The sequence below is a fragment of the Silene latifolia genome, chromosome X (assembly GCF_048544455.1).
Source record: "Silene latifolia isolate original U9 population chromosome X, ASM4854445v1, whole genome shotgun sequence".
Lineage (NCBI taxonomy): Eukaryota > Viridiplantae > Streptophyta > Magnoliopsida > Caryophyllales > Caryophyllaceae > Silene > Silene latifolia.
The window spans coordinates 6,614,123-6,637,562 of record NC_133537.1 but is presented as its reverse complement, the minus strand read 5'-3'; the positions used below and the strand labels follow the sequence as shown (position 1 = coordinate 6,637,562).

The following is a 23,440-nucleotide window of genomic DNA, read 5'->3' as shown; positions in this document are numbered from 1 at the left end:
TTTGACCTCAAAACCTGAATTTAATCGCCTCTTATGAAAGGAAGATGGCAATGAGTTGTACTTAGACTTGACAAAGCTAACCCGATCCGATAATATTGACCCGAGGTCCGAACTGATCCAAACTCGAGCTGATAGTCCCGAAGTGCCCCGACCCAAAGTGACCCAATAAACCGAAACTGATTCGAATGAATTATTATTGAAAAAATCCCAACTTCGCGAAACGATCCAAAGTGACCTAGAACAACCTGAATTGAAATAAATAATAATCCAAACCGGTGCGATCATATTCAAAATAACCCGACCTAAAATAACCCGATAAATTGTTGACCTGAAAATAACCCGAACGAAATACCCCGAATTACTTAGGTCTAGTTGTACTTGTGAAGCCCAAAGCAACTGAAAAGTTAAAATTGAGTAAACAGCCCAAAACAAAGTCCCTAGAATGTACTTCACCACCATTATAAAATGAGGAGAAATTAGGGGTTAGGGTTTAAGCCACTCACACAAATCACAAAAACCAGTGATCCGATCAAAGAAGAACAGCAGCAGCAACAACAATGGCGCCCACGGCTCGTATCAAAGGAAGAGGAGGATCAAACAAACAAGGAGCAGGATCGAAGATTAAGTGTGTTAAAGAATGGACTAATTGGAGTTTAAAGAAAGCTAAAGTTATTGTTCATTATGGTTATATTCCTTTGATTATTTTCATTGGGATGCGTTCTGAGCCTCGTCCTACTCTTTACCAACTTCTTTCTCCTGTTTAATTTCCGTGTTGTGTAATCGTATCGTCTTTCAATTATTATCGTTGTCGTTATCGTTATTGTTATTTGTCGACATGTAATTTGGTTTCGAATTGGAGTTTTATGGATGTTTGACTATTTTATGTTAATTAATTGTTGATTTTATTATCTTCCGAGTGTTGATCGTGTATGGTTAAGACCTCTTCGGTAAAGCGGTTCTAGAAATGCAATATGCTAGATTTGTATAGTTCAGCTGCAGTGCAGAAAAGCTAGTATTTACAATAGCATTTGACAAGTATTCACAGTGAGGGATTGTATCATATTGCGTACAGTGTATCGATTTCATGTGCTTAGTTTGTCGACTGCAAGGCCGATTTGTGAGGATAGGAAGACCGTAGGAACATTAGGTAGCGCAAGACGCTTTCGGAGGCATTCCAATGTCTTTGTTTGGATCTTGCATGAAAATTGAGTCGGATCAGCAGTGTCGTCTCTGAAATCAGTAGGGTGTATTTGAAGCAACTCGAATCATTGGAAAGTTCAGAAATATGGCCTAATTTATGTAAAGATGGTATTGAAACATACCCGATCTCCAACAACAATCTTGTACACGAATAATAGGTACTCTTTTGGAGACGGCTTAAAAAAGTCGATATCTCAAAACCATTCCCCTAATGCTAGATATTGGGTTCTGTATATACAATGACATTGTCAATATTCCTTTACAGAAGTTCTAAACTGCGGTGTGCTACAACTAATATTACTGAAGTGACGCATCTCAACTCATCTATCTAATAGATACAGACACTTTCTCGATCCCTAAAAAGTCGCTAGCAAATTCCTCATCGTTTTTGGACAACATCTCTTCCAAACTACAGTCTACATTCCTACCTCTTAATACAAGATATCTGGGTTTTATCTTCTTCTCCAAAGAATAGCTGAAGTACCTTGGATAGTACGCTACTTCTTTGATCGACTTCCCCATGGTGTTCACCAGGAATTCCAACTTCGGCTTTAGGACTTCTTTGATGCTGTAGCCGAGTAGTGGAGAAAAACGTACAACCATTGATGCGATAGTTCTCTCTGATAACCCCCATTTCAACAAGTACCTTAGCCTATTTACGCACATGAAACAATCAGTTGTCACTCGTCAGATATCGTCACAAAACCTCGTTTTTATCTCGTGTAAAGGGAGTCATGAGCGCAGTATTTATGCTTGCAAGTTTTAAAATTTTAATTAAATCTCCGACCTACACTTTATTCAAGCCATGGCAGCTTCGAACCAAAATGCATAATTCACATACGAATAGTAATTACTATGACTTATGAGCCTCACCTTGGCATTACCGTGTTGTCAGTATCCGACATGAAGAACTCAGGGTACTTCTTTATAACCCGACAGTATTGTTCTTTAAATATGCCCAAGCCACCGAGAAACTCCAGTTTTTTGTGAAGGGTTGTAACGTCCCGAACAGTAAAGATTTCAGGGCAGCGTGCCAGGATCTTACCAATACTTCCCGTGTCAAATCCCATGTCTTGCAAGAAAGTAAGCATCTGAATGGCAAGGAGTTAATAGTCAATTAACGAGGATAAAAACAAACTTAGAAAAACTAATCACTGACAGTATACTAGGCATAAAAATTATTCTCTCCGTCCCATTTATATTGTCCTCCTTAGACTTGCTTAATTTCTACCAGGATTTTCCCACATATACAGTTGTTTTCGACTAAACTAAAAAAGATAACATGAAAATAGTAGTTTTAACAAAACGAAATGACAAATTTGACCATCTTGCCCCTCTTCATGCAGTTAAGCGACAGTCATGCAGGAAAACTAGGCCATCTCGCCCCTCTTCATGCAGTTAAGTGACAGTCATGTAGTAAACAGCCAAAGAGAGGAAGACGAGGTTACCGTCCAGAATTCTTCTTTTCTTCGGAGTAGAAGCTGAGGACTTGTAGCTATGACTTTACCCAACTTATTGGTTCTTACAACTAGCTCATCTAATTCTTCGACCATTGGTTTCAGCTTGTCAGCTGAACTGCCCAGCAAGAGAGGCCAGTTGATAATAGCTCGATCGATACTGTCTTTTGGTACCTGCAACAAAAAGATTTATCTTATTCCAATCAAATTAGGAGGTACAATAACAATCTCAGACTGACATCACATTGAGTGCCATACCTTCTTAGTTTCCAAGAGAGCGGCAATTTCTTCATAATTTTTCTGGACACCGGCTGAATGAATCCATGGATATTTCACCAACATTTTACCAAAATCTTTGTCCAAAGCTCCAGTCTATAAGGCAGAAACACAGCCGGCAATTTAATATCAGATATTCAGGAGTATGGTAGTAATAAAGAACATAAATGCCAGTATGAGTTATCCACGAGAAGATAGAAGGATTTGCGGAGTTAAGAAAAAAGTGAAAAACACATGTCCAACATCAGTAGCATCGCTTTGCATTGGAAGAGTGGAATGTATTGGCCAGTTAGCTCAGGCAGAACAGTGGTAGAAAGATTTCACTAGCAATATGAGATGTAGTTGGATAATAGGTAACTACCACGTAAGATGCATCGCCAAAACTTCAAGAGATACAGGCGAAAACCTAAATAGACTACTGGCATCATGCTGTGAACCAAGTCCCGATATCAAACACTGAGGCAAGTACCTTTTCAAGGGTCCATGATCTGGCTTTAATGACTTCTTTAATGTCGAGGAAAAGAAGTGGAGGATATAAAAGGAGGACATTCCCCATGCGATCTTTTGGAACTTCAACACTCTCCAGAAAGTTGACTAGCGGTTTCATATGGTTATCCACTGATAAGAGAAGTAGACGAGGAAACGACTCAATGAGATACCTAAAAGAAGCATCATAACATCCTAACATATCCAAGCCACCACGTCTTGCATCAATCTATAAGAACACACAAAGAAGTTATCTTACAAAATTGAAGGAGGTAATTATGCAATTGTAGTTACAAACTACAAATATAAGGTTGATGATGAAATGTTATAAATCACTGAATTCGTGATCATGACTAACCTTTTCAAAAAATGATAAAGTTTGCTGAACATCCTCATCCACTGAAATTGATAGGTGGAGCATCATACGGCGAGCAAATTTACCAACTAATTTCTCATCATTGGAAGAAAAGAAGATTTCCTTGACATATTTAACCTATAAAGAAACACATAATAAGAACCATTTAGAAAATCCACAGGAGTCAAATATGGCAAACTTTCGATAAAGTTGTGCCTGAATTTACAAACTACACTCACGTAGAAACATTAACTTCATCTCTGAGAAAGGACTCAGATAGTGCCAGCACACACATACTACAGTTCAAATGGAGCCAAAGAGTCACTGTTCTTTAATTCTCAATTCTGATGAAATAAAGCAAGATGGTATATTATTAAGAAGGTCGCACTTTTTCTCATTATGAAGGTAGGAGCTAATCTTGCAATTCTTGAAACAATTTCATTAAAGGTCGGTCATTCTTAAACAGCCTCTTTGTTTTGTTAACACAAATGTAAGATAGCGTACGCCCAAACTTCGACCCCTTCCTCTACCTCTCAATTTGAGGGAGACCTAGAGTCATTAGTAAAAAGTTGTTGTTTGTTGCTGTTGTTGTTGAAAGTCTGACACTTCCAAGTACTGCGAGTAGTAAGCATCAGAAAGACCGCAAAAATTTGCGGGTAGACGTAAACTATTAAGGCAGCATTTCGCACACAGGCTCGACCACATTCCTAAGATACCGCTACAGCCAAATCTCAATTAAACCAATAATTTCCACTAAGCTATAAAGATTCATTTTAAGTTGGTTCAACAGAAATTCGTGTACCATAGATTACCAGACCCGTAACAGTATCCCCAAAATCCTTAATTCGACACAAGGGGCTGGCAGGATTGCACATGACAGGTCAAAGCACCCTCCATACCCGAAATGTCAAATGCAAAGGCTCAAAGGCTACATGTTCACACTTCAAACGTAATTGATAATCAAGCAAAGCTTCCTCAAGGCTCAAACTTCAAACCAAACTTAGTCCTTGATAATTCAAATCAATCTAACAACAAAATCTACTTCCGGCAACGAAATTGCAACTAATTCCCTATCATAATATACAAGGTAACTTATGACTTATGAGTAATACTAATATCACCAAATTAATACAATCAGTCAATCACATCAATGTAAGTCCAAATTACCTGAAACAAGAACAATCATTTTACAAAAATGACAATTAAAAGAAATCACAAATACTTTGTGACGAGGCTGCCTTACACAAGTTTATCATAAAACCGATTCTTTTATTAACTACTTTCCCACTGATATGGGTTATGTTTGTAAAAAACCGTCTTGCACAAAACTAACTCGAAATCAATAAAGGCAATACCTTTTGAATAAGGGAAGATAGAGAGTGATTAGAAAGAATTCTAGACAGATGAACAGCAGAAGAAAGACTCAACCCAACACTTTCCAAATATGGTATTTTCCCATTATCACCCTTCTCTCTAGCAATACACTTAACCTTCTCTTTCAATGACAACAAGGGCAAATCTGTCATTTCACCCCCTTCACCATTCTTATGTTCCCTCATCCATGAACTCCACAAAGAAAGCTCATCCAAATCCTTAACCCCATCCCTCAACATCTTCCCATATTTACGTGATTTCGAAGCGATTTCTAATGATTCCTCCTTCGAAACCCCGGCTTCGAGTAAAATCTCTGAAATACCCTCTAATAGCTCTGCCTCCTCGTCCTCAATTGGGGAGGAATTGGTGAAAGAGGAGCAAGTGGGTAGGTAGGGAGGGTGGGATTTGAAGGGTATTTTGGTAAAAGATATAGTCTTTACATGGTGGTTGTGGTAATTATGGAAATTGATGAAAATGGTGTTGTGAAATTGGGGATTTTTGTGGGAAATTGAGGGTGAAAATGGAGGTATTGAAATTGGAGTAATTGACATTGTTGTTGTTGCTGGAGATGATGGTAACATTATTGTTTGTGTTGATGTTGTTAATAGTGTAGAAAGAATTGAGCTTTAACTTCCATGGATGAACTGTGCAAGTTCCTTAAACCCTAATTAAACCTCCCCTCTTTTAGTGTCCCTTTATTTCGAACACAATTTCTACTTTTCTAGTGTAATAACTCGTTTTACTTATGTCTTCAAATCTTTAATTGTTGTTTTTATGCTAATTCGGTGGAGAAAAATGATTACTCATTTGAGGCACTATCTTAGACCTGATATTTTTTGAGCATATACACATTTTTTCTGAGCATATTATCATTTATAAATATAGTTTTTTTAGTAATATTATATTTTTTTAGTGTAATGTTTTAATAAACGTGCTCAAAAACTTTAAATTAAAATTAAGAAAATAAAAAATAAGAGGTACTCCCTCAGATGTATAGTTTATGAACTGAATTCGGTGTGACGCGATTTCGCTTAGAACTCTCTTAAAACGTACTCCGTAATTGCTTATTTTTTTTTTCATGGACTCTTTATTATAATTTTTTTCCCTACCTTGCCCTTGGTGTAAAGCACAAACTATCCAATCCCCTTTTCTCATCTTCCTTCAAAATTAATCAGATTTCATTAAATTAGTCAATCATTACCCTGTATTCTCATTTTGATCGAGTGATTGTTCTAATTTTAATATGTAGACTCTAACTTTGTTTGTATCAAGTTAAAAAGATAAATTAAATTAAGAATTGAGGAGATTAAGATTTATTAAAGTAAGGGTTAGGAATGGCAGGGTGATGGGAGAGATAGTGTGGAAGGAAGGGGCGGCGGTGCGGGGTGGTCAAATATGGGAAAGAGGCGAGGGTGACGCGGATTTGGGGGTGTGGGAGTATGAGGTCAACGATTTAGGGATGGTGATCTGGGGTGTTTGGCCGGCGAATATGATCAGGTATGCGGTGGTGGGGTAGGGTAGAGGCGGTGGGGGGTAGTTTGATGGTGGTGGTTGAAGTTGAAAGGGTCATAAAACAAAACTAAGAAAAAAAAAGGAGAGATGAAATCTAAAGGGCAAAATGGTCAATTATGACCACTATTATGAAGTACGGAGTACTTGTTAATTGTCATCCATTAACAATTACTCCCTCTAATTCACAATAAACCTCCCATTTTATTTTGACACAAAAATTAAGAAAACACACCATCCCACCATATAAATAAATTTGAACCACACAAATACATTACCCACCATACAATTAAATTTGGACCACACAAACACTTACCAAAAAAGGAAATATGGAAGTTATTGTGAATAGACGGAAATGGAAATAAGGAGTTTTATTGTGAATTGGAGGGAGTATTACAAATGGTTCTCTTCTCTTTGTTTGATGTTTGTATCAAAAGTAAAGTTAAACAAATGACTAGAATGGAGAGATGACGTCTTTTTTATCGGATTTAGTTATCCATAATACTTCACATATATTTATGTAGTGTTTTAGTTACTGAGATACCGTCTTTTGGATTAAGTAGTGCTTCAAGAGTTGAAACATTTGAAGTCTTGAACTCTAGATCATCTTGAACAGTTGAACTCATTTACTCTAGCTCCCCTCTTATTTTCCCTTTTTTTTTTGGTAAGTCGACTCAATATATATGTAGATCTACGTAATTTAGTTGCTGGGTTCACATAAACAACACAAATAACTTCTCTCTTCATTCATCTTAACCTCACACTTTCTTGACTCCTTCCCATATAATTCACAGCTTCTCCACAGTCAAAATCAAAAACGGTAAAAACCCTTTTCGCTGCTAACTTCGTAAGTAATTTCCTTTAACTCTCCCACGTAATCTTTCAATTTTTACCTAATTAAACACCCAATTAACATACAACCCAGTATTTCAATTTGATTCCATTTCCCAACTTTTTCCCTAATTAATTTTGATATTTGAGTACCCTTTAAGGAGCATTGAACTGGGTATTTCTTAAATTCTCACACTTAATCTTTGAATTTTTACCTAATTAAGTACTAACCTTATCTAATTGAACACCCAATTAATAGACAACCCAGAATTTGAATTTGATTATATAACCGAACTTTTTCCGTAATTAAATTTGATATTTGAGTACCCTTTAAAGAGTATTGAATTGGGTATTTCTTATATTTTGATTCTTTTGCTTTATCAGGTTGCTGTTGCTGTTGCTGTGTAATGCACAATGAATTCTGCAATTATAGGTGATTTTCTCTCTTATTTTAGTGTTTAATTTCGATATTTTGACGTTCTTCATTGTTTAATTGAACTTAATTTTTAATTGGGGGGGTGTAGATCCGTTGCAAGGCGATTTTCCGGAGGTGATAGAAGAGTATTTGGAGCATGGTGTTATGAAGTGCGTTGCTTTTAATCGCCGCGGAACCCTTCTTGCTGGTATTATTATTTACTTATTATCTGTGTTTAATGTTCTTTTTCGTATAATTTTCGTGCTTCTGTGTGGCGTTGAGGTTTATAACCTGAGTTTGAGCTTGGAATAGGTTATGTTTCCACTATGAAACGAAAATGTGTGATCTTGCTGATGGTTATATTTGCATTATCGGTAAAACCAGTTTTTTGGAATAATAATTTATGTTTGGAGTGCAAGACCATGATTTTGAACTTTGTTGTTTGATATGTATTGACTGAAAAAAATTTAAAGGTGGAAGCCTCAATATGCTGTTGAGGCGGAAAAATAGGTTACATATACTATCAAATGGAATAGGTATACAATTCAATGGATTGCAGGGAGTGACAAACAAGGCCTTGACAAAATAATTTCTTCCCTCACTTAGCTACCCAACTTTGCTTATTATGTATGTTCTTTGGTCGACTTCTGTTCTTGTCGTTTTGTGTGTTAGTGTGTTACTATATGCTTGATGTTGATTAAAGCACTTTCATAGCCAGGATGATTTTATATATCAACCTATGTTGCTCTTCGTGTCTTTGCATTACCGCTGAGTGGCTAATGCTTATTTCTTTCAGCTGGTTGCTCCAATGGAACTTGTGTTATATGGGACTTCGAAACCAGGGGGATTGCAAAAGAGCTGCGGGATAAAGACTGTTCAAATGCTATAACTAGCGTTTGTTGGTCAAAGTACGGTCATCGCATCCTAGTTTCTTCTGCTGACAAGGCATTAATCTTATGGGATGTTGCTACTGGAGAGAAAATAGCTCAGACAGTGTTGGAGAAAACCCCTTTGCATGCTCGCTTACATCCTAGCTCCCCAACTCCATCTCTGTGCTTGGCCTGTCCTGTCTATTCCGCTCCTTTGATTGTCGACTTATTGACCGGTAAAACTACCGTGTTGCCTGCGTCAGTTCTGGTAGAGGGAGATGGGCGTTCGGCTCCATTACGTAACAAAGTTCCAGACGATTCTGCTCCTCAGACTCCTGCGTGCTTTAATATGCATGGTGACCTGGTTTATTTGGGAAATTCTAAGGGAGAAATCCTCATAATTGATCACAGCAATGTTCAAGTTCGTGCAGTGATCCCCATCCCGGGGGGTGCTGTGATTAAGAACATTGTATTTTGCAGAAATGGCCGGTATCTTCTCACAAATTCAAGTGATCGCACTATTAGGGTTTATGAGAACTTGCTACCTCCAAAAGGAGGCTTAAAGGCGCTTGATGAGATGTGTGTAGCGTTGAATGATCTTAATGAGGTAGAGAAGCTGAAAGCCATTGGATGTAAGAGTTTGGTGCTGTTTCGCGAATTTCAAGATTCGGTAACCCGGATCCATTGGAAGGCACCTGGGTTTAGTGGTGATGGTGATTGGGTAATTGGTGGTTCTGCTAGCAAAGGAGAGCACAAAATATACATATGGGACCGTGCTGGGCACCTTGTGAAAATTCTTGAAGGGCCAAAAGAAGCCTTGATTGATCTAGCATGGCATCCTGTTCGTCCTATTGTTATCTCAGTCTCGTTGACTGGCTTGATCTATATATGGGCTAAAGACTACACTGAAAACTGGAGTGCATTTGCCCCAGATTTCAAAGAGCTGGAAGAGAATGAAGAATATGTGGAACGAGAAGATGAATTTGATATTGTGCCTGAAACCGAAAAGGTAAACTAATTACCAATAGCTGACCTTTTTGTGCTGCTTTTCATGATTGCTTAACTTTCTTTTTTTAACGGTGCCAAAGAGACTCTCTTCTTTGGATTTGGAATAAGATGTAATAAAGCAAAAATCGTTCACTAAACACACTATTTTTCTTGTATGGGGAAGTAGCAATATGTCGTATTTGAAAACATCCTGTCTGTGTTTTTAACACATGGGTAAGGCCGCGTACATCCAATTTCCCTTAACCCCCACAAGCAGGAGCCAGCTAGAAATTGGGGTAATGTTGTTGGCGGTGACGGTTTAGTTTTAGCTGTAACTGTTATTTCAGGACTGCTTTTTGACAATTTGTTTGATTCTGCCAGGTGAAAGAGTCAGAGGTTAACCAAGATGAAGAGGTTGATATTCTCACAGTGGAGAATGAGTCATCCTGTAGTGACTCAGAGTCTTCACACAAGGAACTTTTGTTCTTGCCTGTATTTCCTTGTCCTGATGCTCCTGAGCAGCAAGATAAATGTGTTGGCAACTCTGTGAAGATGTTGGACAATAATAATTCTGCCTCTCCCCTTTCTGGAGAAGCGTTGATGAATGGTCATGCTATGAACCATGAGTCAAGTCCAATTGACGGTAATGCTAACTCTTTTGCTCTTCTGTGTATTAAGTCACTGCTTCCCTTTTGAACTACTGAAGGTGTTACTAGGAGCAGATCAGCAGAGCCAATATTTTGAATATGGGGTAGCAGACTAGCAGTTTTTACCCCTTGTACTTACCTAGCTGAGGCCCTGGGAGTTGCCAATGCAAAATATGTAGGGCCTACTGTTATGAAATTGAAGGCTTGAAATCACTAGGTTTAGATTCCTATAACTCTAGAAGACCACTTTTTTTTTTCTTTTTTAATTTTCTGGTTTTGCGTGTGCGGTGTGCCCCCTCTGACGATGATGTTTGAGGCCTCATTTGTTGTGAAATTTCTTAAATATTTAGCTACAAAAGTTGCATGCATGAAGTATTTCAATAATTCAATGTGCTCGAAGTCAAAAATTAGGTGGTATTTGTGAACTTCAGTTAGAGCATATATGTAGTATAAACTCTGCATTTGTAGGATACTTTCAGTATTCTTTCACAACAGCTAACTGCCCTCTTGATTACTACATACATCATTTGGTAACGACCAGTTCACACATTAAGTTAATTGTGAAATTTCAACCTTACTGACCTGACTTTCATCCTAATTTACAGGTATTGATAACTCTGCTGAGGACACTAATGGGGGGCGTGTGAAAAGACGTCGAAAACCCTCAGAGAAAATCTTGGATATGCAGGCAGAGATGGTAAAGAAACCTGTAAAGAAGGCAAAGCTTTCTGGGAAAGCTTCCAAGTCCAAAAATAAATCAGCAGACGAGGAAAATGACGTACCCCTAGATCTGGACGAGGTTTCTGATGACTATTAAACAGACAATTTATAATGTAGATGTATATTAGTCATTCAGATTTTTAGTTAAATTAGGCTTCTCTGTTTTTCCTTGTTGTATGTTAGATGTTGTATCATTCAAGAGATTATGCAGCAAGTTATGTCTGCGACAGTTTTCTAAGGAATTAATATTGGCGGCGTATTCATCCTGATCAGCTTGCTCTTGTTGCATTTGTTTAGAGATTATAACATTGCAATATTTTGTGGTGACTATGTAATTTTACAACTGGTCTTGTACGAGACGGTCTCACATGACGTGAGACCACCTCGAATACTTGTGCACTTCTCATTTGCTTCTATGTTAATTAGATGTTCTGACTTGTAAGACTGTCTTGTATTTGTTTTCGCAATATTTTTAATCCATGCTATCAAGAATGTTAGGGAGACATAACATCATCAGAATTAGGATTTGTTGTTCAGTCGGCAATGGTTCCTTGGTCTGGAGCTGGATGATCCTTGCTGACATAGTAAACCTAACCTAATGGTGAGCCCCTATTTTCATATTCTGATGTCTGTTTCCTGAACCGATTTATGGTGGTAATGTGGTATATGCCAGCTTGTAGAGTTTATTTGAGGAGACAATGCAGGTTGTATACAAGATCATACAATTCTGCACCTGGTTTTGATGCTACAAACACAATCATTTGGGTCAGGATGCTGCTAAGAGTCATTGAGGGTGCTGGGGGTGAGTGATTTAAGGGCTTTCCTTGTTTTTTTTGTTTTTCTGTTGTATGAAAAAAATATTCTTTCTGAAGTTTGTTACCAAATTTAAGTATTCACCCACAATCACAGGTTCTGTAGCAATGGATTGGTGGACATAAGCAAGGGTTTGGGTTGGATTTCTCTCTGGTCTAGCGCTTGAATGGGTTTTTCTCGTTGATAGCAGCACTTTTGCGGGATTGTAAGGTATACAAGTTCCAAGTGATCATTTGCAGGCTTGGTCTAGGTATGAGTTCGGCAACAGGAATTTCTTACTCATTGGGCACGGTATGTTTAAATCTATCCACTTTATTCGGACCAATTTTGCAGTTACCTATCCTTCTCTAGTCGGTTGTGCCACTAACATATTTGCAGGCTTTCTAATACCTTTATAAAACAATTCTTTATGGGGAATTTATGTTAAAATCAACATTGTATTTTTGCTTAAGGCAATGTTCTAAGTCTTTGTGAGTAAAGTATTTCTTGATTTTCCTTGTATTTCAACCGTTGGCATTTACCTATGTTGTCTATATTTCTTGGTATTGCTTTACATATTGACATATAATTATGAGGCAAGACCTTAATACAAGGCAACCATGTTAAAATAAAATGTCCCTGACTGCTTGATCTTGATACATGAAAGGTTAATCTGAAGAAAAACCTGAAGGTGAGATCAATTTAATTGTTCCTTACAGAAGTTTTTACTACCAGAATAGATGGTGAAATTTTCTTAGAATGGAAGGTTCTTCTAAAAATATTGTAGATGTTCACATGCCGATTAAGAACATACTCTTAATTTTTGTAACAACAGAGAATGAGGGGGAAAAATTCACATGCTTCTCTTTGTTCAGAGATGTTTTGCTAACAACCCATCCGCTGGTACTACACATGAAGTTCTGCAGTTTTAATAGGGTCCTTTAAGCTGAATTTTACTCAAATGTTGCTGCGTGATCAGAAAAACTCTTGGAGCATTCAATTGTTTGTGAATTTGCATTGTTGCATTTATGTCTAAAATCTTCTGATAGTTAGGTAACTACAATTTTCAATCTTTTGTCTGATTTATTATATGCCATGCAAAACTTGTGAGTGTATCATGTATTTTGTTACATCAGTACTTATTAGTTATTACACCTGTTTAATAATAAAGGCCTGACCTATATCGGTTTAGTTTCTTGCATTACCTTGAGAGTTGCCACCAGGTTAAGCAAGTACAATTTCACTATGGACTTGGGTACCAAAAATTAAGATGCAAATCTTATACTTCACATCTTTCCTTCTTTCTCTGTGTCTGGTGGGTGAGGGAATAAAAAGAAAGAGGATTCTGTGTTACTATATACATGCCCACTGAATGTATTCTATGCCTACGCCCATCAGATTGCTTCAACAATTGGTGCTTCACAAAAAATTACATGAAAGGTCGTCGATGTGAGACCGAACCATTAACCCTACATCTAAGTGAGGAATACGTAAGATGGGGTGATGAATAAGAAAGAGGATTATGTGGATTTCTATCTACAAGCGCACTTGGTGTATCTATGTCTAGACTCATCAACTTGCTTCATCAATAGGCAAAAACTTACATGAGAGGTCTCAGATGTGAGACCGAACCATTAACCCTATATCTAAATGAGGATGTTGGCTGGCCTCACATGTGAGAGCATCTCATACAAGACTCATTGTTGGTAAAATTGATTGATAGCTTCCAAAATCAGCAACCAGCTCAGCACCAAACTCATTCCGCCTCACCTGAAATCGCTGTAGTTAAGGTAGGGTGAGATAGGAAAAGATAAGTGATAAAGTAAAATAAATATTTGTCGTCGTCTTGATGAAAAGCTGTGATGATAATTGAGCATTTGAGCTCTACCGTTTTACTGCTTACCTTTTGGTGATGATGTAGACGAGAGAGGGTTCATGCTGCTTGCAGCTGAATGCCCCATTGCTGGATCACTTGCCTACAATACGATATATGTTCTTTAGTTTTATGGTTCACATTTCAAATCAGCGTGCATTTTGGGTTAGGTTGGAACTGTTCAAGTCATTTTGGTCAGGTTGGGTCTAGGTTGGATCATTTAGGACGATGTTTTACATTTATTTCGCAAGTAACTTAAGTGTAGTTTCTAATTGGTTGTTTTGGATCAATCAGTGTCATATCACATCAGGTCATTTTTCAGGCTGGGTGGTTTTGGGTCAGGTAGGTATTAGGTGCAAAAAAGGCTCATATCAACTACCGGTCAGATATGTCAGTTAAGGTTTCCAGTCATGTCGAGTTATTCTTTCTAACCTAGTTCAGGTCTGCAGTCAGGTTATCCTCGTCGGGTGATTTAGCTCGTGTGAGTTGTGCCAGGTCTAAGCAAAGCTTGTGTTCTATAGTAGTTTCCCAGCACACAATTTTACCGTTACAACCATACCCTAAGCTCTGACCTGTGTTGCGGATGTTTGGTGGGCAGGGAAGGGACCTGCATTGACATAAAACATGAAAGGCGGTGTTCTGTCATCAGCGAAGTCCCTTAGTCTGTTAAGCTCTGGCAAAACTTCTTTCCCAAGATCTGGACGGTCTTTCCGTCTCATCTCTGCACATTGAATGGCTATCTTTGCCAAGCATAAGGCTTCTTCTACTGGCCAATCTGGCACCAAAGGATCCAGAATCTCGGAAAATGTTCCCCTTTCAATGGCACGCCCGACTTGGTGGGCCAAACCCATCGGTGGTCTGGCAGTTATAATTTGGAGAAGCACAATCCCCAATGAATATACATCCGATTTGACTCCAAGCATACCCGTTAGTTGATACTCTGGGTCAATGTAGCAAAATGTTCCAGCTGCTGATGTCATGCAATATTGGGTTATATGATCAGCCACTGTAGGGGGCACCAGCCTTGCCAATCCAACATCACCAATCTTACTGACAAAGTACCGGTCTAGTAGTATATTGCCGGGTTTAAGATCACGATGAACTAGTGGCTCCGGCTTTGTCTGATGGAGGAAATGCAGTCCTGTTGCTACCTCTGCAGCAACTCGGAACCTGACTTGCCAACAAAGAGGAGGGGTTTTACCTCGACAAAATAGGCGATCGTCCAAACTGCCATTCTCCATGTGTTCATACACAATGCAGCCGTATTCTGGGCATGCTCCTAGAAGGAGAACCATATGGGGATGTCTTATGCAGCTTAGTACTTCCACCTGCATCACCGTTAAGGTAAGAAGACTTTAGGAATAGATTTGTTTAAATATATAATCTACTTTTAACCATAATTAATGTGGATCTCTAAAGCTTCTGAATTCTACTGTAGTATACATTGTCGATGTCTGAACTGGTAGATCTGTAAGATATGAACAATACAACATTACAATTGCTTTATGTGCTGTATGCATGGGGGCTCCATTAAACCAACTTAGGAGGTAAGTTTTTAAAAGCTATCATAATTAATCCTTTTTTGTTAGAGAATTGCTTAATATTTCATTGTCCATGAAAAGACAGACTTCCTTGTTTCTTACCTGCGGTGTCCAGGAAATCAGGAATAAGCTTCTCACTTCAAATACTTCCTTTATCTTGCGATACCAAATCTTAACTTACACTTTTACTCCGTAATTCTCGTGCAAAAGAAACAAGTTAACTCATGGATGGCGGGAGTATTTTTTACAAGAATCCCTTAGGTAAACTCATCTGGCCTAGTTATATATCTTTCCCGTTGTGAAAGTTTACCTCTGAGTAGATGTAGTCACATTGGGCGGATTCCACTGAAAATGTGTTCTTGCTGACAGTCATACTGTATTATTGGCGTTTATAGTTGCCTTTTTAATGACCAACTAGTATGGCTTGCATTACTAAACCCGGAAATGAAATATCATAAAAAAGGACCCTTTCTATACAATTGGCATTAAGTAGACTTGGCAATCAAAGTCATTTGGTTTAGTTGCAAGCCTGATCATTTATGGTATGTATCATATTGGGATTTGTGTCATTTAGAGTGTGGTTATGGCTAGGGTCGTGATTGTTCGGTTTATTTTTTAAATAAGTCATTTAGGGTTCAGTTAACTACGATGGGGTCATTTTGGTTTCAGTTTAATTTGAGTTTGTACTTTTTGGGTTGTGTCAATTCGTGTCCAGTCAGTTTTGCCATTGTCTACGTTTATGCAACTGATTTGATTACCTCTTGCTGGAACTGGGTTCTTCCTTGAGCTGCATCTGGGCGTAACACTTTCACTGCAACTTTCGTGTGATCAAGATTACACTTGAAGACAGGGCCATACCCTCCTTCTCCAATCTTGAGAGATTCAGAGAAATGATTCGTAGCCGCTTCAATCTCTTCAATGCTATACTTTCTATATCTTATTGAACTATATGTTGATGTGTCCTCTGTATATTGTTCATGTGTTCTTTCTTTTCCTGACTCTGAAGTCATATTACTTTTCCCTCTTTCAGCAAGCATCATTGAAGCTTCTTGAAGATTAACTGTTGATTCCATTTTCATATCTTCGTCATGCCTCCATCGATGGAGGTCCATCGCCTGCACTTGGGTCAATAAAGAGCATATATAAGCGGTAATTACTGTGATCAAATGCGGGCTTGAGCTGGACGTGGATTTTTGGACAAATGGGTTTGAGACAAGGTAATAGGCCACCTACATAAATTTTTTTAAATGCATTGTCTATCTCTGTTGTTTTACGGACCAGACAGGCCAATCTCAGTGGGTGGAATGGCCATGAATAACTCTAGTGAATATGTTAAAATCATTTTTCCCTCTTTTTTCTACACAGACGACTATGACTTACCCTTTGCCTTTCTCTCTCTTTGGCAGTAACTGCTTCTTTACATGCTTCACTGTACATTTCCATGGTTTGCTTGAGCTCAAGCCTCAGCCTTCTCATCTCATTTTCCACGTCTTCCTGCGCTCATTTTAAAAACAGACAGTTGCTTTTGTGATTACACGTATGGGGAACCAGTTGCAGGCACAATATCTTCTGATATTTTTTAACAACTTACAATACAATAGCTACAAATTTTCAAAATCGATAATATTATTATGTAAATAATAGATTTGATAAATTAAACATGATAGGTTTTACTTTGTATCTTGTCACACAGTTGGAGAAATTAACTGTCAAAGTTGACATAGGTTGACTGCCAGAATTAGTTGAGCGTAATGTATCGTGGAGGTCCATACAACACTTACATTTTCGCAATGCCTCCTACCTATGCAGAGTAAGAGACTAAGGGTGCGTAGAACTTTTGAAAACGTGTACAAGTCGAAACTTGGGTATATCACAATCTTTTATTCACGGAAATGGTGAAAAGGTCCACTATAATATGATGAAACTTAAAATTTACTTACACCATGGTGTGATGAAGCAATCGAGGACATCCCGCTTTCTTGCGATATAAATGAGAAGTCACGGAAGGAGTTCATGTCACTGGCTCTTTGTCCGAAGTTTAGTGATCCAAAACTGTGATCTGAGCTGGTTGATATCCTTGGCGTGCGAGATGAATCCATGTAGTCATAATGCAAAGGAGAAAAGTGGTCGATACTCGTTCTTTCAGAGCTCACAAAGGAGAGGTCTGTGTCACTTTCTGGAAGCTCACTGAATAATAGCCTTTCATTTATTCTACCTGACCTGATTCAGCATCAGTAAAATATTTAGCTCATATCATCATCACTATCTTTCTACTTTCGTGCATGCCTTTTTTTTTTTGTCATTAAATCTGTCTTTCTTTTCGTATTTGTATTTGTATTTTATTGAACGTGGAAACGGTTGTCTGTTTTGCATTCTTAGGAAAAAAAGACAGATTTCCCAGCTCATCAGACTTACCTGCCTATGTCCTGGTCATCTCTTAGCGCTCTATGAAATGGCTTTTCCCCTGTTTGCAGGAAATCCAGGTACTTTGTCATTTTTTGAGGAAGATCTTGAAGTAGTAGTAAAGCATAATACTACAGCAATAGACATACCTGGAATGGTTAGACTTTGTCGTGGAGGTGAATCTACAATCTCAACAACACTCGGCTTTTCTTTGATTAGACTGTCTAACTGGCTTTTAAGAGGAGACTGGAATGGAGTTGATCTTGAAGCTTTGCGCAGTGATGAGATCTTAGACTTGGAGATGACATATACGTTGCAGAAATCAGGTGCCCCTCTTGACACCATTGCCGGTATATCAGCTTGTTTAAATTTCCTACATCATTATAGAAATACATCATCATACATTTTTCTGTGAATGTCAGCTAGCTTTAACCTCTGAAGTCAATTAGTGAAAATCATGATCTGGGTTCAAACCCATCAGTATCAGAATTTCCTTGTGAAGCCGGGCCTGGCTTTGGCCCACATGTCGGGCCCAAATATTTTTTTTATTTCAGTCCGGTGTCTTTGAACCACATAAGAGGATGAATTCCGCTGTTATATTGTCATTAAGTAATGTGAGTAGTTATTAGTTATTACCTGATAAGTCCACCTCTTGAAGCACCAAGAACTAAATGCTCAATGGCAGCGTAGCTGGCATATTCTGATAAAGCTTTGGCGACATCCGTATCTGTAAGTGTAATATCTAAGGAACGTATCTGATAAAACCCAGAAAAAACTAATAAGCTCAATAATCTCTCAAGCTTAAAACAGATATGAGTACAAAACCTTTAGAAACTTACATCCTTGCGTGTGCAAAAGCAGCGAAATGTGAGGAATAGTTCTTTTGTTAGCTTATCAGCATGCTGGAAGTCTGGTGATGCTCCTGGACTTGCTGATGTAATGGCATTATTCACTGCGAAACAAGGAACTGAATTATTTCCCTGAACAATGAAAGATTGTAGAACAAAGCGTTTTCTGCAAGGTATTCAATTACTGTACTAGGCATGATCGGGGGTAACTATCATGAATCATGATAGCATGGCTTGTTTTTTTTACCGGTCAATATGGTCATATGAGGGGCATTGGAAGAACTGGTTATAATACATCAGTCTAGAATCAGAATATCAATTTAGTAAAAACATTGAACACCTCATTAGACGCTACTGATATGACAGTAAGCCTGTGATGGCAACATGTTGCCTGTCATATCAGTATAACATACTCTGTAGGTACTGCGTAAATCAACACCCTTTGAAAGACCCTTTATGTATAGTAATATATTAGAAAATATCAGCGCCTAAGCTAAAAACTCTATATCGGCTGATGCATTGCATATTCTTGAAATATAATACGAGTATCATGTGAAATATATCTGTATACTCTCCAAATTTTGTCAAGTGTTTAGAGATGTTGCCTGGAGAGATGTTTCTCTCAAGTTCTAATTTGCTTCCTGTTGAACAGTTTTTTGACAGGAATCTCTCTATAGGACAACTGAAGTTCAACAGAATTTTGAGCGCATCATGTACCTTTTTTTTTATTTTTTTTATTTTTTTTTTTTTTTCGGTAGCACATTTTATTCTGTATAAGACGATAAATAGGCTTCACCCCCTAGGCATCCACCAGATGATACTAAGCTTCCTAGTTCCCACCCGCATAACTCATTCTCTCATAACCCGTCCTTCTAAGTTCAAGGAAATAGAATCTGAAAGAGAAGGGCAGGGGGGAATATAAAACCTGAAAAATTAGGGTCGACGATGACATGAATTAAGATGATAGGCCGGCCTTGGGAAACAAGGTTATCAACCGCCCATCTAAGGGCATATTGGCTATTTTTATCCTTGTCTATTGCCACTGCCACCACCCCATTTGAGCCTCCCTTTTTTCCTGCACTCCCTTTTGCTGTCCACATCCTATTTTTTTTTTTTTATTTTTTTTTTATTATCTCGTGATCGATTAATTTGATAATATATTTGCACCACAAGATCTACACATTAGGAACATTGTTGTTAAGAACAATGTTATTCAAACATGTTTTCCGAGTTTCTTAACATATTCGAGCGAAAAAGTTTTATTGAAAAAACAAAAAAGATGTAACATAAGCAACATTGTTTTAATTTCCATGTCTTTCTCTCTAATTTCTTTGTCTAGTTTTTGAATGATTGAAACTCATTGAAAATTTTATGCATGCTGCTCTCCCACCCATTTCTTTTGTTCTATGTTTAGCCACTCCCTGAAATCTAGTTATAGTTCATAAACTTGTGCACATCCCTATATTACATAAAATAAAATGGGAAATAGTTCAAAAAAATTCTTCATGATTTCAGTGAGGCTATTATTTTTCCTCAATAGTCCGAGTTTAGACGATAAACCGACACTTGGCCCGTAAACAGATATTATGTTGTTAATCTGGGTCTTGTTCAATATGAAATCCATGGAAGGCTTAGTTCTTGATCTTACCGGTTGTTACACCATGCTAACTCTTACGCTAGTCATTCTCGCTACTGTATTTGTTTATCTTTGTTTTTGCTTATACTATGAGAGGAGGGTCGACCGTGATTGTCTGGCAGTGGTAGAAGATCTCTCAAAGAGGAAGCATGGACGAAGTGATTTGTTTTTCATTGACGATGATATTTACGACATTTGCTCTTTTTTTGACACTGCAATTTTTTCCTTTGCCCGTAGGCAATTCAATAGGGTCGCTCATTCTTTAGTTGTTCTCGAGGTTCTTGGTTTACCTATACTCCGACATCATATGTATTGCGAATCGTGATTTATTATTAATTAAAGTCGATTATCTGACGTGGCCACGTGGTAAAAGAATCCAATTGATAATGAACATTAATTAGTGATACATATTCTATTTTTAAATTAGTTTATACCTAAAGACGGTTTTTATAGAAACTTGTACGTAAACTCCCTCAAAGGGGTTTTGCTTAAAAAAAATCGATTATCTGACGTGGGCATGTGGTAAAAGAACCCATTTATCCAATTGATAATCAATATTAATTAGTGATACATATTCTATTTTTAAATTAGTTTATATCTAAAGACGGTTTTTAAAGAAACTTGTACGTAAACTCCTTTTATTGCGTAAACTCGTCCCATACCTTGCTGACTCAGTGACTCACAAAAAAAATAACATCTCACAATTTACTATTGGGACACATCTTATTTTGTAATCCCTACTAAAATGACTAAGTGGTCCTTGGCAGCCATGATCAACTACCTGAGTTATAGATCACTTTCACTTGTATGTGGGATCAAAATAATATGCGAATATTCCAAATATTTATGACAAAATTTATGTAAGATCCACTTATACAGGTTTACACTTTTCTATTATTTTAAGTATTATTTAAAGTGTGATGATGTATGGATATACTTCGTATTAAGCTAGTGGAAGATGAGATGAGACTAATAATAATTGGTCTCCCTTGTGACGGGTTACCATTTGTGGCGGATAATTTGTGAGTAAAAATGGTAATAAAATGGGTTAGTGGAGAAAGGGGACCACATGAACAGTGTTGCAGAGAGAGAAAAAGTGGGTACTTTGTGAGATATTGCATGTTACAAATGAGAATTTGTGGACTAATAAAGGGACAATGATCTCAACTTGTTTTTATAAGGATTAAATTGTTATAAAACTTGGTTTTTGTTTCATGTGTAAAGGGAGCAACGAGGGCAAATATGAAGTTGATTGCTCACGGGATTTGAATTCGGATCATGAGTATCACCACTCACGACTTTACTGGCTAAACTAATTGACACTTGCTCCTAAAACTTAGTTGAAAATGAATAAATTACAACTTTATCATAATTGAAAAAGAAAGTAGGGCCAAACTACAAACCAACATAGTTCTGTTTGAGAAATGATGAAATAGATTGGTTTTATCCTAGAGTATCAATCTAATTTTCTTATCTTATAAAATAACCAAAAATAAAATACGGATTAGTTTGATTTGAGAATATTCTACACTGGTAAGGGTTATTCTACCTAGAGGTATCGAGTTCAGGAGAGAATGTTACGGTGTCCTACCCAACTCAAATTCAAACTAAAATGGACTACTTTTTTAATCACTATAACATCACTGAACTTGTGAAGAGTTTAGTCACTCACTCTTAAGGCCAATAGAAAAACACAAATTCTTAATTCAGATGAGTTATTTTTCGTCTGAAATAAGACGGATTTCTGATAAAATATTACCATTATTTTTAGAGTAAAAAGTGACAATTTTAGTTATAATATTTTGCCATTAATTAGTTACATTCTTTTAAAAAAATGGTAATATTTAATCCGTCTTATTTTAAACCGTCTTAAACAATAATCATTCAAAAAAAAAAAGGGCGAGGTAAGCGTAAGCACAATTATTGCACAAGTACCGTATCAAGGGCTACTAGAGGCAGCAAACCAACACCATGAATATTCTATGATGACCTCACTTTACTTTATACTACTAATTAATCTATCACAAAATTTCATTGAAGACGGGCGATATCCGTCACAAGCTTATGACGGATACCGTTTCCTCTCACAAAATACTCATTGAAAGGTGAGTGGGAAGTACATGGAGGGTGCCCCACCTTGTTCCCTCTATCTTTTTGTGAGAGGTCACAAGATTATGACGGAATTAGCTCGTCACAAGCAAGAGTAGCTGTTAATCTATTTATTTAGTAATCTTCCCATGATCATATTTATACTTGACTAGGTTACACATTATTGCTTAATTAGGTAGGATTAAGCACTACCTACTTGGATCCAATGTTCAATACTTTATATCAATCAGAATTGTCAATTTCTTTTTAACGATTTAGATATAAAACGATCTAATAATCGCAATTTCGAGCAATGAAACAATGTTTATACTCCGTGGTTGTTAATACAAAGATAAGACTTACATTATTAACCTTGCTTAGTATGTTAATCTATCATTATTAGTAAAAACTCTCAATACATTGATTTAATGTTGTTGTGTAAAAATAACAAAGCATAGTTATATATGAACAAAATGTCGAAATTCAAACCCAAGTCATAAATATCACTCATTACCTTAATTCCATGTTTTGACAAGTAATTACAATACGATTCAATCGGTTACAATACGATTCAATCGGTTTAGCTGCTAATAACATCCGCAAATTCTTGTTTCAAACGGTCGTTTTTCGTCTGAAGCTTTTAGACGGACATGTGATCATTTTCAGTTAAATGTAACCACAATGATACAGCTAGTATTATAGCTTATGGTAACTTATTTTTCAATAATGATATTTGGTTATAAAATAGTTACAAAATTCCGTCTTATTACTCTATACCAAAATGATCCGTTTGAAGCAAGTCACAAACTGAATAACATCATATGCAAGTGTACTATATATTCAAATTCAAGGAACTAACAAAGTAACAAGTGGGCAACAAGGATTAGTTAGTTGTATATGGACTCACTCATTGCTCCAATCAAATGGCTTACTTAAAGTGAAACTCATAATCAACAACTTGAATTTCAACGGATAAAATTACAACCAATTAAAAACACTACAAATTTTTCCGTGTAAGACGGAAATATTGATCTCAAGCTTAAACAGGTTAATAGGATAAATAAATAAGACAAAAACAGAATGTCTAAAAATTAACAAAACGTTATCCTAACCATACAAGTGAAATGTTATTT

At 37.2% G+C, this 23,440-nt stretch overlaps 4 protein-coding genes and 1 long non-coding RNA gene across 9 annotated transcripts; 3 read left to right on the top strand and 2 right to left on the bottom strand.

The window, feature by feature from the left end:
- Positions 1 to 458: 458 nt before the first annotated feature.
- Positions 459 to 889, top strand: LOC141622609 (mitochondrial import receptor subunit TOM7-1-like). Its single transcript, XM_074438631.1, has one exon. It carries the CDS (start codon positions 558 to 560, stop codon positions 762 to 764), a length of 207 nt encoding a protein of 68 aa, XP_074294732.1. The 5' UTR covers positions 459 to 557; the 3' UTR covers positions 765 to 889.
- A 503-nt stretch (positions 890 to 1,392) lies between these two features.
- On the bottom strand, positions 1,393 to 5,828 carry LOC141622608 (uncharacterized). The gene is made up of 7 exons (XM_074438630.1): positions 5,130 to 5,828; positions 3,778 to 3,912; positions 3,403 to 3,648; positions 2,916 to 3,029; positions 2,649 to 2,831; positions 2,074 to 2,291; positions 1,393 to 1,852 (listed from the first exon to the last, which is right to left on the bottom strand). Exons 1-7 carry the CDS (start codon positions 5,727 to 5,729, stop codon positions 1,525 to 1,527), a joined length of 1,824 nt encoding a protein of 607 aa, XP_074294731.1. The 5' UTR covers positions 5,730 to 5,828; the 3' UTR covers positions 1,393 to 1,524.
- Positions 5,829 to 7,328: 1,500 nt separating this feature from the next.
- Positions 7,329 to 11,396, top strand: LOC141622604 (protein RBL-like). Of its 5 annotated transcripts, none has more exons than XM_074438628.1 (6): positions 7,329 to 7,477; positions 7,873 to 7,921; positions 8,013 to 8,111; positions 8,700 to 9,781; positions 10,141 to 10,402; positions 11,012 to 11,396. In XM_074438628.1, the coding sequence occupies exons 2-6, from the start codon at positions 7,903 to 7,905 to the stop codon at positions 11,221 to 11,223; spliced, it is 1,674 nt and encodes a 557-aa protein (XP_074294729.1). In that variant the 5' UTR covers positions 7,329 to 7,477; positions 7,873 to 7,902; the 3' UTR covers positions 11,224 to 11,396. The 5 variants fall into 5 exon arrangements, with proteins under 5 accessions (XP_074294729.1, XP_074294730.1, XP_074294728.1 ...); XM_074438629.1 differs by having other exon boundaries at positions 7,347 to 7,479; positions 7,881 to 7,921; XM_074438627.1 differs by having other exon boundaries at positions 7,347 to 7,504.
- A 1,850-nt stretch (positions 11,397 to 13,246) lies between these two features.
- Positions 13,247 to 20,063, bottom strand: LOC141622603 (U-box domain-containing protein 52-like). The gene is made up of 11 exons (XM_074438624.1): positions 19,509 to 20,063; positions 18,575 to 18,687; positions 18,372 to 18,490; positions 17,885 to 18,108; positions 17,748 to 17,796; positions 17,273 to 17,552; positions 16,713 to 16,826; positions 16,091 to 16,447; positions 14,364 to 15,119; positions 13,822 to 13,894; positions 13,247 to 13,697 (listed from the first exon to the last, which is right to left on the bottom strand). The coding sequence occupies exons 1-11, from the start codon at positions 19,681 to 19,683 to the stop codon at positions 13,675 to 13,677; spliced, it is 2,283 nt and encodes a 760-aa protein (XP_074294725.1). The 5' UTR covers positions 19,684 to 20,063; the 3' UTR covers positions 13,247 to 13,674.
- On the top strand, positions 15,048 to 16,445 carry LOC141622607 (uncharacterized). Its single transcript, XR_012533032.1, has 3 exons — positions 15,048 to 15,135; positions 15,230 to 15,593; positions 16,363 to 16,445. It is a non-coding gene; the product is annotated as an uncharacterized LOC141622607 (long non-coding RNA).
- Positions 20,064 to 23,440: the final 3,377 nt, after the last annotated feature.

Bases quoted from the DNA above. Each gene is read 5' to 3' on its own strand.
- LOC141622609 (XM_074438631.1), top strand. From the start codon at position 558: ATGGCGCCCACGGCTCGTATCAAAGGAAGAGGAGGATCAAACAAACAA.
- LOC141622608 (XM_074438630.1), bottom strand. From the start codon at position 5,729: ATGTTACCATCATCTCCAGCAACAACAACAATGTCAATTACTCCAATT. The intron at 2,832-2,915 runs GTATGGCACTCA...TTTTTGTTGCAG, and splicing joins CTCTCTTGGAAACTAAGAAG to GTACCAAAAGACAGTATCGA. The intron at 2,292-2,648 runs GTAACCTCGTCT...CTTGCCATTCAG, and splicing joins GAAAAGAAGAATTCTGGACG to ATGCTTACTTTCTTGCAAGA.
- LOC141622604 (XM_074438628.1), top strand. The intron at 8,112-8,699 runs GTATTATTATTT...TATTTCTTTCAG, and splicing joins CCGCGGAACCCTTCTTGCTG to CTGGTTGCTCCAATGGAACT. The intron at 10,403-11,011 runs GTAATGCTAACT...CCTAATTTACAG, and splicing joins TGAGTCAAGTCCAATTGACG to GTATTGATAACTCTGCTGAG.
- LOC141622603 (XM_074438624.1), bottom strand. From the start codon at position 19,683: ATGTGGACAGCAAAAGGGAGTGCAGGAAAAAAGGGAGGCTCAAATGGG. The intron at 18,491-18,574 runs GTAAGTTTCTAA...GGGTTTTATCAG, and splicing joins GCTTTTGCACACGCAAGGAT to ATACGTTCCTTAGATATTAC. The intron at 13,895-14,363 runs GTCAGAGCTTAG...ATCGTATTGTAG, and splicing joins ACCAAACATCCGCAACACAG to GCAAGTGATCCAGCAATGGG.